Source organism: Sylvia atricapilla, chromosome 5 (genome assembly GCF_009819655.1).
Source record: "Sylvia atricapilla isolate bSylAtr1 chromosome 5, bSylAtr1.pri, whole genome shotgun sequence".
NCBI lineage: Eukaryota > Metazoa > Chordata > Aves > Passeriformes > Sylviidae > Sylvia > Sylvia atricapilla.
The window spans coordinates 72321565-72334255 of NC_089144.1; the positions used below are offsets into that span (position 1 = coordinate 72321565).

A 12691-nucleotide genomic window follows, 5' to 3' on the forward strand; every position below is an offset into this window, starting at 1 on the left:
AGGGGATCGAGGAGGTCAGTGAACTATGGAACAATAAGTCTGTCAAAAATAGCAAGTCAGGGAACACTGTTCAAAGTTATAACTCCTTTGAATTCAGTGGATCTTCATCGAGCATAAACTCATCCACAACTCAAGTGCATGGGCAGGAGCTGCTATGAATGCATCACCTGTACTGATCTTTTTCATGTGGATGTATTGCTTATAACCAGTTTAGGCAGTTTAAAACTGATCCTTCTGTGGAGAAGTTGTCTCTGTTCTTCTGTACCATTATAGATTAGGGCTCGCTATTACACATCTCAAAACTGGAGACACAATGATAGACTAGTGGACATCTGCTGAAAACTTCGAAATTGTAGGAAGACATTAAAAGGGGGGAGAACAGCCAAGTGTTAAGAACACATGAGAGGAGGGTGGTGATGATGGTGGGAGGACTTTAAAGATGTCTCACTTATATTTTTTTCCCCCTCCCTCTCCCCCGATGGACTATTGCCGAATTCTTCAGTTGTATCCTCGTAGGTGAGCTGCACGTTTACTGCACGTTCTGCACCAGGAATGCGTTTTCTGTCCCATTGTGTGATTTTTTTGAGCAGCTTTTCACTCCACACCAATATCACTTTCTGCAGCTAAAGCAAATCCATAGACAGTTCACAATTTTATTTTTTCTTTTTTTGTGTGTGGTGCACAGTAATCTTTTTGTAAGGATGTTCAGTTCAAGACTGTAGTGATATCAAGAAAATACTTGTGTTCTGTGTTCGATACTAGTTTGCCTTTAAGACTTTTCTTGCAGGATTTTCCCAGATACATACCATTTTGGAAATATTCCTCCAGGACAATAGGACTGGACCAGGCTTTCCTAGAATCTTAAACATATAGTGTGTGTGGTGTTCCTAGTAAGATTAATGTAGTTAAGTGTTTAGACGGGCTGTGGGCTTGTTAGCCAGATCTGAACGCATTGGAAATGTTTGTTAATGAAATCCCAGTGCCAGGTGTGCCCACTGTATCTGTACATAAGAGTTTTCTTACAGTAGCTTAATGTGTAGGCATGTCTAATGCATGTGGAGTATATAAACAAGAAGGCATTTTTGCATGCAGGCACACTGTCTGCGTGCATGCGCATAGTAGTAACTAACTTCTGAAATTCTACCAAAAAAAAAAAAAAAGTTCTATGTGCCAAAATTTCAGACATATTAAGGCTTTTTCCATGGTCTGTCTGTAGCTGTATTTAGAAAGATTCTACTTTTTTCTTTTTTTAAGTATGGAAAATAGAATCATGGGGTTGAGTTAAGTATTTTCCACTGCTTGTCTGTGAGTAAAATTTCAACCGCCAAAGCAGGACAGGCAATCTGCTTAGGAGAATAAAACAGTCCTAAGTTGGAGTGGTTGGTGATTTGCCCAAGTTTGCTATTTAATTTTTTTCCCATAGTGTTGATTTTTTTCAAAAAGTCCCGCTGCCCATGTTTTTTGGCTAAACTGACCTTACCAGAGGGGATTTAGAGCTGAAGCCTTTGTTAATCAGCAGTGAGTGCTCCCTGCAACACTTCTTTATGGAGCAAACTTAGAAGCAGAATATGAGAGTTTATGAAGATGAATGTGTTTAATTTTTTGAGGCTATCAGGCATACTGGTCATGGAAGATTTTTGTCTTTAGGCACAGAACTTAACAAAGGATATTTTAGAAAGTAGTGGTACTTTCTTTGCCATGAACTTTTGCATGTAAACTGGTGTTTTTCCAAGTATCAGGGCAAAATCAGTTTTATAAAACATAGTCTTTAGCTCACTTGTTCTGGAGGTAGTGGTGCATTCCACCATTCCCAGTGCATTAGTATATTCAGCTAAATAAGCTTCTAGCTGCGTGGTGTGACTTCTAAGCACACTAAGGCTCCTTGGGGAATGTACTGAATCTAATTATAGACACTTTTTTTTTTCATTCGTTGAAACTTCTATTTATGGAAGTTGAAATCAGTGTTTTCCCATGTTTAATCTCAGCTTCTCTACTATCTTCTTATATCACGTAATGGTTTTTCAAGATGTGTTAGCAGCTAATTGGAAATTTGTGGGTAATAGCAGCTAAATTTAAATATTTGTAACAAAACTTCAGTTAGAGATGATCTTTCTCCTTCCCCCATCCAGCTACTGGTGTTAGAATTTAGTTATTTGATAATCTCACATGACTGCAGGGAAGAATACAAAAGCAAATCCCCGAAGTGTAGAAAACTAGACAGTGAACTCCAACAAACCAAGCAAACAGCTCATTCTCCTCATATTTTTTTTAATTGCATGCTGTTAAAGGTAGATGTGATTTCTGGATGCCTTTCTCCACACTTCTGAAGAATAAATAGCTGGAAAAACCATCTTGCTTAGAAAACATTTCAAAAAGTGTATGAGATGGAAAAAAATTCAAAGTACAGGGTAGATGTCAAGGATTTTAGTTGCTTTAGACTGGTGTTGTAATTTCACAGCAGTAGAAAGAGAGCATACTGAGGAGTGTTGGGAACTGCCAACCACAGGCCAACAGACCCAGTGGCTTTTCTGCTTCTGTTTTCATGAGAAATAATGCACATACTTCAAATGCTTGCCAAGTGTTAAAAAATTTTGTTTCAGGTCAAGGAATGGCAATTACAGGTGCCAGGAAATTGGCAGCGTCTTATGATAGGAACCTTAGCATTTTTAGACAGCTTGTGATGGACAGCTATGTCTTGTAATAGTTTTGCTTGGCAAAATTACCCACTGTATAAAAAAAATGAGGTATCTTCCACCAGTGAAAGGTGACCATCAAAATTTAAGGTTAAAAATCCCCAACTAACTCCACCCAAAAGCTTATGAAAACTTTCAAACATAACAGAATTGCCTTTTGAACAAAGACAGCATGCAGTGAGGAATGGGTACACTAATTGCAGGCACTTAGTCTTATGTGCTGTTACTGTGGCATGCTGAGAACTTGGATTTTCCGACTGTTTCATGGTGCTGAGGCAAATCAGGAGAGCTCAGTGATTTGACCAACTCTTCAACATTTTCCTTTCCCCAGAGCTTTATATTGTTGTGAGGCTGAGCTGGCATTTTCTGTGCACACTGCAACCTTGGTGTTTCAAGAGACCTAATCACCTCTAAACTATAATTTACCAACACCTACTCAAAATTAATGACACTTTTTCCTTGAGGCTCTAACTAACAGTAGGGTCTATTATATATGGATTTGCATAAACTTCTGGGCTTTGGGTAGCTAAGTATGGCCTCAGTTTTAATTTTAGCCAAATAATTAAAATAAATTTGATGTCAAAGCCTGGTTTCTCTTCCCGCCTTGTTCCGTAGTTGGGTTTAAGTGCTGTGTTGCTGTTGTCTCTCACTTGAGTAGTAACAAATTGCAGTTAGAAACAGGCCTAGGACTTCCCTGCAGAATGGGGAAGGGGACTGGTGTGAGGGAAGAGCATTCCAACGTCAGTACATGTGGCAGAACACAAGGGGAAATGTGACTACCACACCATTTGAGGACTGAAACCTGGTTTCAAGGTTTTATTCCTTGCCAGTGCCAGATGCCGTGCGTGTTGTGAGACAGGTGACGTCCCAGCTCAGGTTCCCATTCCAGGGCTAAGCCCCTTGTTACATATACTTGACACTGAGGGAAGGTGTTTGCAGCAGCTGTCCCTTCTGCCTGTGTGCAGTTCCATCAGGGCTGGGGGTCTTGTCTGGCCTTGCACTTTGCAACCATGAGGTGAAGTGATCCTGGAAGTAAAAAATAAAGACTTGTCATTCATTGTACAGTTTCTGATCTAGCTTCCTCTTTTTTTTTATTCCCTGTATTTTTAGAGAGCCTGTGTAAGAACTAATCTGTCTTTGAGAACAAATGGAAACAATTTTCCTTTAGAGGTAACCTTAAGCAGCTTCCCCATAAATAGCAGTTCTCACAAATCAAACTTCATTTCCATCTGTTTTGCACAGGCAGTCTTGAGTACTTACCGTTAACTGCTAAAAAGAGAAACATTAATCTAAACTGTAATTTTGTGTCTCCAGAAGCTTTTTTCTTGATCTTCAAATAAAGAGAACTCCATGCTTTTAGCACAAAGGACAAGTAATTTTTCAAAAGAGCTAGGGATACATGTAGAGCCTGCAGGGAAAGGTGTATATGCTGCAATGGTCTGGTGCTGGGCAGAGATAAAAGTTCTGAATTTCTTTTTCTACAATTCCAGCATTTTGTGTTCCTTGAGGGGAGGAGTGTGTGAATATGGCAGCAGAATGCAAGCAATCATGCAGTTTGTGGTATACCACTAATTCTCTTTTTCATGTGTTCCTCCTTGCAAAGGAGATTTTTGCTTGTTTGTACTTTGTGAGGTGTAGACTCTTAGAAAAGTGCAAGCTTTTTGTGTTTGGTTTTTATAAAACATTAGACCTTTTCATTCTGACTTCTTAACCTTGCAGTAGCAGTATTCAGTGCTGTCTTTAAGTAGCAAGATAGGATTTACCTCACTCTTCCAGCGTCTGTGGCAGTGTACTTCTGGGATGAGGGCCTGGTCTTGGATGGTGGTATGGTTTTTTCACTTTGTCCCTGGGAAGTCTGCAGGAGGTGACAGCCAAGTGACTTTGAAGGGCTTCTTGCTAACAGGCAGACATACTGGGAGGAAGGGAATAAGGCTTATTTATGAATGTTTCTGTTTAACCCAGATAACTAATGAGTCTCCTTTGAAGGTTTAAGGGATCATCTCCTAAGGTTTAATATGGCTCCTCTGCAACAGATGCCAGACTAGTGTGAATTGAAGCGGCAGCGCTGGTTTGACCCAAGGTTAATGCCATGAACTGCTACCTACTTTATTAATTTTGTATTTCTCTCTAGGGAGAGCTGGAGAGGCAGTTGCTTCAGGCTAATCCCATCCTGGAGGCCTTTGGAAATGCCAAGACAGTAAAGAATGACAACTCCTCAAGATTTGTGAGTATTTTTTTGTCATGAGTGTATTCAAAAAGTGTATTTTGCACTTTCCAGAGGGTTCTGCATTTGGATGGATTGCTGTCAGGGATAGAGTAACTGACGTGACTTCCCTTAAAATAATCTGGGAAATTAATTTCATTCAGTGAATTTTCCAGAACAGATCCTTTAGGTCTCTAGAATGAAGAAACCAGACCCTGTGTCAGGATCATCTGTGCTGATTTGTGTTGTAATCATTACAGTCAGTTTTATCCTAGAGAGCAAATACTCTTCCTTATTTTGCTTGCTCTGGAGAGCAATGGACAAAATCTGAGTGTCAGGTGGGGAAGCTGGAGCAAAATGAAAACGGTTGAAGCTAGCACTAAAAGAGGTGGAAGTGTCAAGGTAGTGCAATGGAAATTGAAGGGACTCTGTGAGAAATCTAGGTTGAAACATAGTGTGAATTGTAGGTTGCCACAATGACAGAAGTGTTTGGAAGTGCTTGGTGTCTTTTTGTTCAATTGTTGTTGTGATCAGCAGGGATTGCCTGTTGGCCGACCTTATGCTTTGCCTAAAACCTGCCTGACCTGTTTGGAGTTTCCTTTCCAAGATTAAAAGGAGAAGGTTTACCACTGTTGTTACCTAATACAAAGAATACTAATTTTAATGCTATTCTCTTCCTCTTAGGGCAAATTTATCAGAATCAACTTTGATGTCAACGGCTACATTGTTGGAGCCAATATCGAGACCTGTATCTTTTCTGTAACCCCCTGAAAGGTTCAAGGCTCTAGAGGTGTCAGGAATGCTACCTAGTAGTCTCTTCACAACTGACTTAGGTTGAGAAAGCAGTTGGAAGCACTCTAAATTTCTGCTATTAAGATCACTCTTGCAGTCTCCTGTTTCCTCAATAATATTTGGTGGCGTTTGTGATCATAGTGCAGATCTTTTTTGAATGAATGAATGAATTCTAATCTTAGGAGATGAAATGCAAGCATAAACTGCAGCAGGATGAGTGGGTGTGGAATTTCATAAGTCATTCTCGCTTCTGTCCAAGGCAAGTGAGAATCGATGGCCACTGTTTTTTTGTTCTTACTGCTTAAGTCTCTCTTACTACAGTCATTATCTAGAGGCTGGCAGAACTGAGACCAGCAGCTCAATGGGTTGTTGACTGATAATAATTGCTAAATTAATACCCCGTCAGCTGGTATGAGGAGAACAGCAGGTAGTTTTCTCCTGCCACAGAATAGGAAGGGATTTGTATGTCTGTCATGTGCCTTGACTCTCTGAAGATCTGCTGGAGAAATCCCGTGCAATTCGCCAGGCCAAAGAGGAGAGAACCTTCCACATCTTTTACTATTTGCTCTCTGGAGCGGGGGAGCATTTGAAGAGTAAGTATGATTGTGTTGTGAAGACACAATGCCATAACTACAACAACAGAGGGTTCAGAATGCCTGTAGACAAGGACCTGTTCCTTCTTTTCTGCCTTTTGGATATGGTCAGCTCTCCTCCACTTCTTTCATGCACTCATACATCCATCTCCCCTCCCCCTGCACTTCTCAGTTCCTGAAAACTTGCTTCTCTGGTTCCTTCCTGCACTTGTCTCCCTGCCAGCAATGACTCTATGCCCTTCCTTATCTAAATCACTGTCCCATGTTTAGTCTAGTCTTGCATGATATAAACCATTCTGGTGCAGGAATGGTCCTGCTGTGATGCACTCGGCATGTAACTGAGTAGAGCAAATCTGCAGGCCTCTAAGCAGCTCTAGCAGTCTAGAATCCCAGCACAACTTGTTTTAATACCTCAGCCTGGTAATCTGGGTCTGTGTTGTGCAAGAGCTGCAAATGGATCTGCAGGAATGACACAAGGAGAGGGCTTTGTCATAGCTGCTACTGTTTCAAGAGTTAATATATTAATTTTGACTTGAAACAAGTGAGGTATCTGAAATTAAAGGCAAGTTTACTTTCAAGTTAATCCCTGCTTTTTACAGATTTAGGACCTAATGATGAGTGACGCTGCTTTGGCGGAGTAGTCCAGAAGAAGGAGTAGGAAGAAATAACACAGAAAAAATTCTGTGTTTATTTATCTAAAATACATTTAATGTTCAGCCTGAAGTAAAACTGGGCTTAATCCTAGATTCATCCGGGAGCTGGTAGTGCATGCTAGTCAGAAATTTGATATTGGTGGTAGTTTGTTGACTGTTTAAAAAAAAAAAAATAAAAAATCCATAGCAACTTCTTTGTCAATTCTTTCCTCAGATGATCTGCTGCTGGAGCCTTACAACAAATACCGCTTCCTTTCCAACGGGCATGTTACAATCCCTGGTCAGCAAGACAAAGACATGTTTCAGGAGACCATGGAGGCAATGAAGATCATGGGCATCCCAGATGAAGAGCAGATAGGTATGAATATGCAAGGAATGAAAGAAGGAATAGGCCATGTCTCAAGCTTTTTTGTTCTGACGTTCTTTGGTCTGGTTTGGTTTGATTTGTTAGCTTTTTCTTTAGGGATTTTGTTGGGTTTGTTTTGATTGTGTCCATTCCTGCTCCCCCTGCCCCGAATAAACACTGTGTGAGTAACAAAATTTAGTTTTTTTGGAGTGACCCATCACAGGGTCTGCCAGCACAGTTTCAGGTTATAGAGTTAACCTTAGAACAAGCAGCTAATAAAAACATACTTCTGTTTGCTCTTTTTGTTCCAAATCTGAAGCTTTTATACCCAGTTTATAAAACATTCAAGATACAAGAATCCTCTCATTCTTTTATGCAGTACATGGCTTCTGTGCTCCCCCTGTCCCTTAGCAGTGGCTCTAAAGTATCTGATCCAACCACTGCTGGATTAGTCCTTTGAAAATGGGCTGGTGATAGTGCCTTTCTTTCCAGCTTAACACTGAACTGCTGATCAGAAATTAATATTGTCTGATTCTGGGAGCACGGTAGCGTGACAGCGAAAATAGAATTGCTCGCAGCCAGCACAAAGTGCATTGATATATATTCACCAGAGCTCTGTACTCTCTCATTCGTGATCTGCCCCACTGACAGGGAGTCAGTGTTCTGCCAAGTCTCACTTGTGAAATTTATATGGTCTTCTAAAGACTGTTACTCTCTACATTGAAGCAAGTGATCATTGTTGTGGCTTGAGATCACCACCTCCTCTGCTGGAGGCTACAGGTCTTGCTGAGACTGAGACTTCTGTATGGAGGTGAAGAGGAATTTGCCTAAACCAAACAGAAGAAATGGTAGAATAATTCATCGTCAGGGTGTCCCGCTAGGCTCAGTTTTGTAAGTTGTTTTTACTGTATGCTCTAGGGTATGTCTTTGGTGTCATGTAGACCAGTTATTGATTCTAGGCACTAGAGCAAAAATGGCTTTAATATTTTGCTGTTGCTGAGGAGCCTGTTCCGGTGCCCTTTTTCCAAGATCCAGCCTAACCCTCCCCTGACACAGCTTCATGCTGTTCCCTTGGATCCTGTCATTGGTCACTAGAGAGATGGGTGCCTGGCCCTCCCCTTGTGAGGAAGCTGTAGGCTGCTGTGAAGGCCCCTCTCAGTCTCCTCTTCTCCAGGTGACAGCCAAGTGACCTTAGCCACTCCTCCTGTGGCTTTCTCTTGACCAGTCACCATCTTCATAGCCATCCTTTGGACACTCCCTAGTAGCTTTATATCTCTCCGATATTGTGGCAACCCAAAACTGCACCCAGGACTTGAGGTGAGACAGCACCGGTGCCGAGAAGAGTGGGACAATCACGAACATATATTTCTTTTCTGTTACTCCTAACGTAGCATATATGGATCCTTTGTTAACTCTCTTAACAAAAGGATATTTTCTTAAAGCAAATCTTTTTGTGGTAGTGTTGTGATTTAACTCCAGTTGACAACTAAGCCTTACGTGGCTGCTTATTCATTCCTGCCCAGTAGGATGGGAGAGAGAATTGAGATGGTAAAAGTGAGAAAACTCATGGGTCAAGATAAAGACAGTTTAACAGGTATAGCAAAAGCTGCAAGATGAGGAATTCACTCACCACTTCCCAGTGGCAAGCAGGTGTTCAGCCATCTCCAGGAATGTAGAGCTCCATCACATAGTGACTTGGGAAGACAAACAGTATCCCTCCCAACATCCTCTCCTTCCTTCTTCTCTCAGCTTTATATGCTGAGCATGATGTCATATGGTATGGAATATCCCTTGGGTCAGTTAGGGTCATCTGTCCTGGCTCTGTCCTTTCCCATCTTCTTGTGTACCCCCAGCCTCCTCACTGCTGGGGTGAGGTAGAAAAGGTCTTAACTCTGTGTAAGCACTGCCTGGCAGTAACTAAAACACTCCTGTGTTATGAACGCTTGTTTCCAGTACAAATCCAAAGCACAGCTCCATAACAGCTACTCTGAAGAAAATTGATTCTACCCTAGACAAAACCAGCATAAACAAGTAGAAATTGGGGGACCAAAAATGCCTTTGATACAAAATCTCCCTTCAAGTGACTGGCAGTTTACTTTGCTCAAGGCAACCGGAAGCTATTATGCAATGAGCTTTGATTGATACGTGGTGAAAATTGAATTGGCACCATCTTCCCTGTCTTGGCATCTGATGGTTTGACTTTCTTGACATGCATCATGTGCAGAGTGTGAATATATCATTAGCAGTGGGGTGGAGTGCTTCAGCATATAATTGGTGATAGTTACGGTACAGGCACTTTCACCCACATCCTGCTGCCTTCTGTACATTATAATGTGTGTCTGTAAGGACTGTGGATCTTGGTCAGGGAACTGAAAGTGTTACAGGGTTAACGAAACAAAATCTTTCATTGAGGTGTACTCTTAATTGTCTCTTTCCTTTGTTCAACAGTAACTGTTGAGGAAAATTGAGTATCGAATTCATTGCATGAATTTGACCCTCAAGCAGAGAAAAAGTGTTTTGTTAAAAAATGGAGATGTTGTAGGTGGCACTTTACTCTCAGTCCTGCCTCTCTTTGTCCTGAAAGGGAGTAATTTAGAGGAATAGCCTATGGTGGTTTTTTTCCTAAATTTCAGAAGGATTTTTGGGATGCTGAGATGGGCCTCTTAACCATGTTAGAAAAGATAACTGAGTCATATCAAGGCTTTTGGTGATGTCTGATACTAAGCTGTTATTATTGTTGCTATTTTTAAAGGTCTGCTGAAGGTTATTTCAGGTGTTCTTCAACTTGGCAACATAGTCTTCAAGAAGGAGCGTAATACAGACCAAGCCTCCATGCCAGACAATACAGGTAACCAATCTCCTCCCCCACACCAAAAAAAAGTGCAGGAAAAAAGCCTACAGGAAGTTCTTGCAAGTGGGATTGCAGTATGTATGGAATGCTGGAGTCCTGTTTTTCCACAGGGTGAATTATTTGTCAGAGGACCTGGTGTGCTCCGTACAAACACGGAGTGTTCTGCCAGGCATGTGTTTGCAGCCACCCACGGGCAGGAATGTGGCACTGTCCTTGTGTCAGGGCTAGGCAGGAAGTACACATGATGAACAGATGAAAAGGATTACTCCACTAGAATATGTGGAGTGTGTGTTTTAAACAGGCTACAGTAATTGCTCCTTCAAACCTATATTATCAGATTTTAAGGAATGTTCTTTGCTGCCTTTTTGGGTAGTCTGGTAGCTAAGAGCAAGGTGGTAGATAGATTTATGGTGGGTGTAAAAGCATGTGTACATATTTTAATTGCACTGTCCGTTGTTGAATGTGTAAATAGTGCCATGTTTCACATGATAGAAGACTATTTGTTGGAAGACTTAACTCTTAGACCTTCACTGTTGATCTACTGCAGAAGTGCAAATGTTACTAATTTATCACGAAGGGGGTTTTTTTGCTGTTATTTAAAATATGCTCTAAATAGCATTTAAGGAGTAGAGTAAACCTTTTGGGTTTTGGATCTTGAATCTGAAATACAGAGTTGTCTCAAAGGGTAATCAGTAGATGAAGACAGAACAATTACCTTGATTAAGAAATCCATTTTCTGATGTCTTTTAAAATTGATTACAGACAATGACCTTTCTAAAGTTTCCGTGTCACAATTTAGTAGTATGAGACTATTACTTCAAATGTACTCTAATGGCTTCTGGAGAAACTCAGTAAACTGCAGTATGGGCTGCAAGAGGAGGTTTTTGGAGGGGGTTTTTTGTTAGGAAGGTATTTTTTTCTCAGCAGCCTGTCCTTCATTTAATGTTTTTTGTAAGCGTTTGAACTGACTTTTCTATAGACAGTTGTTGGAATGTTTTTCTTTTTCTCTTGCTTTCTGTGAGAAAAACAGAATAATAGGAATCATTTTGTTTCCTCTTACTGTCTTTAGCTGCTCAGAAGGTGTCTCACCTTTTGGGTATCAACGTGACAGATTTCACTAGAGGTATCCTGACCCCTCGCATCAAAGTTGGACGAGATTATGTCCAGAAAGCTCAGACCAAAGAGCAGGTAGGCATTCTCAAAAAATGACTGAGTGCTTTGGTCTCTAATCTTACTGCTGCACAGCTAATGAATGTATCAGAGGTTTCTGTAGTGTTCACTAAACATCTTTATGAGTGCAATGTATGGCAAGCACACTTGAACGTTGCACCATAATATATTGCTTCTAGCTTAATACTTTGCTTGCTTGTGTAATCTGTATAAAGATACAGTTCAGCTGGTCCCTTAGCACTTTTTCTCATTGAAAAAAAAAAGAGAACACAAGTCCCCATTTTGGTGACTGGCTGTCGCTGGGGAGTTAGTAGTTTCAATGTGGTATGCAAGGGTGACATTTGCAAGTTGGTGCAATACAGAAAACACTATTTTTGAGTGGGTCAGCTGCTAAGGTAGAACATTTCCAATCAATTTCAAGGGGGAGCAGAAAATTCTTCTAACACTCTTGGCTGGTTGTGCTGTAAATGAAACTTGACCTAGGACCTAATGGCCTGCTTGAATGGAGCAAATGCCTGTGCTCACTCATTGCCTGGCTTCTTTATGAACACAGAATAAAGAAACATGGCCCTGTAACATGGAAGGGATTGGTAAAAAATTGAAGTCTGGAAAAAGTCACAGATTGCCTTACTGTGTTGCCAGTCTCTTTTGATACTTAATTTCTTGCTACACACAGTTTTTGTGTCAAACACAGATAGGGTAGTGGCAGGGGCGAATTGGGCTCCGTGAATCCAAAGCTACAAAAGAATTGAAATTCATTTTGTGGACCTATGAAATACTCCATGGTACTGCAGTCTTTGAAAATGACTGGGCATAGTTTTTGTTTCTTTAACAGCAGCTCTTGTTTCCTCCAGCAGGCAGGATCCCGAAGTTTTGTTTTGACACGCTAATTTGGAGACAAATTCTTTGTTCTTGTATATGGAATATCACTATACCATCTACTTTTGATTTGGAATAAACTGAAATAAGCCTTGTTCAGTGAATTTCCTAGTGGAGAGAACAATGTTAGACTACAGTTGTGCTGCTAGATCCTGAAATAGTGTAATCTGTGCCTTTCTTTGGTTTGTAATGCAACTTTTGATGTTTATCTGTTTGCTGTTTAGGCTGATTTTGCCATTGAAGCCCTGGCCAAAGCCACTTACGAACGGATGTTCCGGTGGCTGGTTATGCGCATCAACAAGGCTTTAGATAAGACCAAGAGACAGGGTGCATCCTTCATTGGAATCCTTGACATTGCTGGCTTTGAGATTTTTGAGGTAAGGAGATGTCAGGTCCTTGCACTCGGCACAGTTTAATAGGGAGCAAAGACCACAGAAGGAAATAGCTTTGCAACTGGAAAACAGCACACTCTTGGAAAGGATGTGAAGTCCACAAAAAGGGGAATCAAAAT

The 12691-nt window shown here is 40.9% G+C and overlaps 1 protein-coding gene across 1 annotated transcript in view; it reads left to right on the forward strand.

Moving 5' to 3' along the window:
* Nucleotides 1-12691, forward strand: part of MYH9 (myosin heavy chain 9) — a 69905-nt gene that overhangs the window by 32055 nt on the left and 25159 nt on the right. The window contains exons 6-12 of the mRNA XM_066320192.1: nt 4825-4917; nt 5581-5644; nt 6183-6281; nt 7149-7292; nt 10033-10128; nt 11201-11319; nt 12405-12557. Of these exons, the coding sequence (XP_066176289.1) occupies nt 4825-4917; nt 5581-5644; nt 6183-6281; nt 7149-7292; nt 10033-10128; nt 11201-11319; nt 12405-12557 (768 nt within the window). The remainder of the gene's footprint in view (nt 1-4824; nt 4918-5580; nt 5645-6182; nt 6282-7148; nt 7293-10032; nt 10129-11200; nt 11320-12404; nt 12558-12691) is intronic.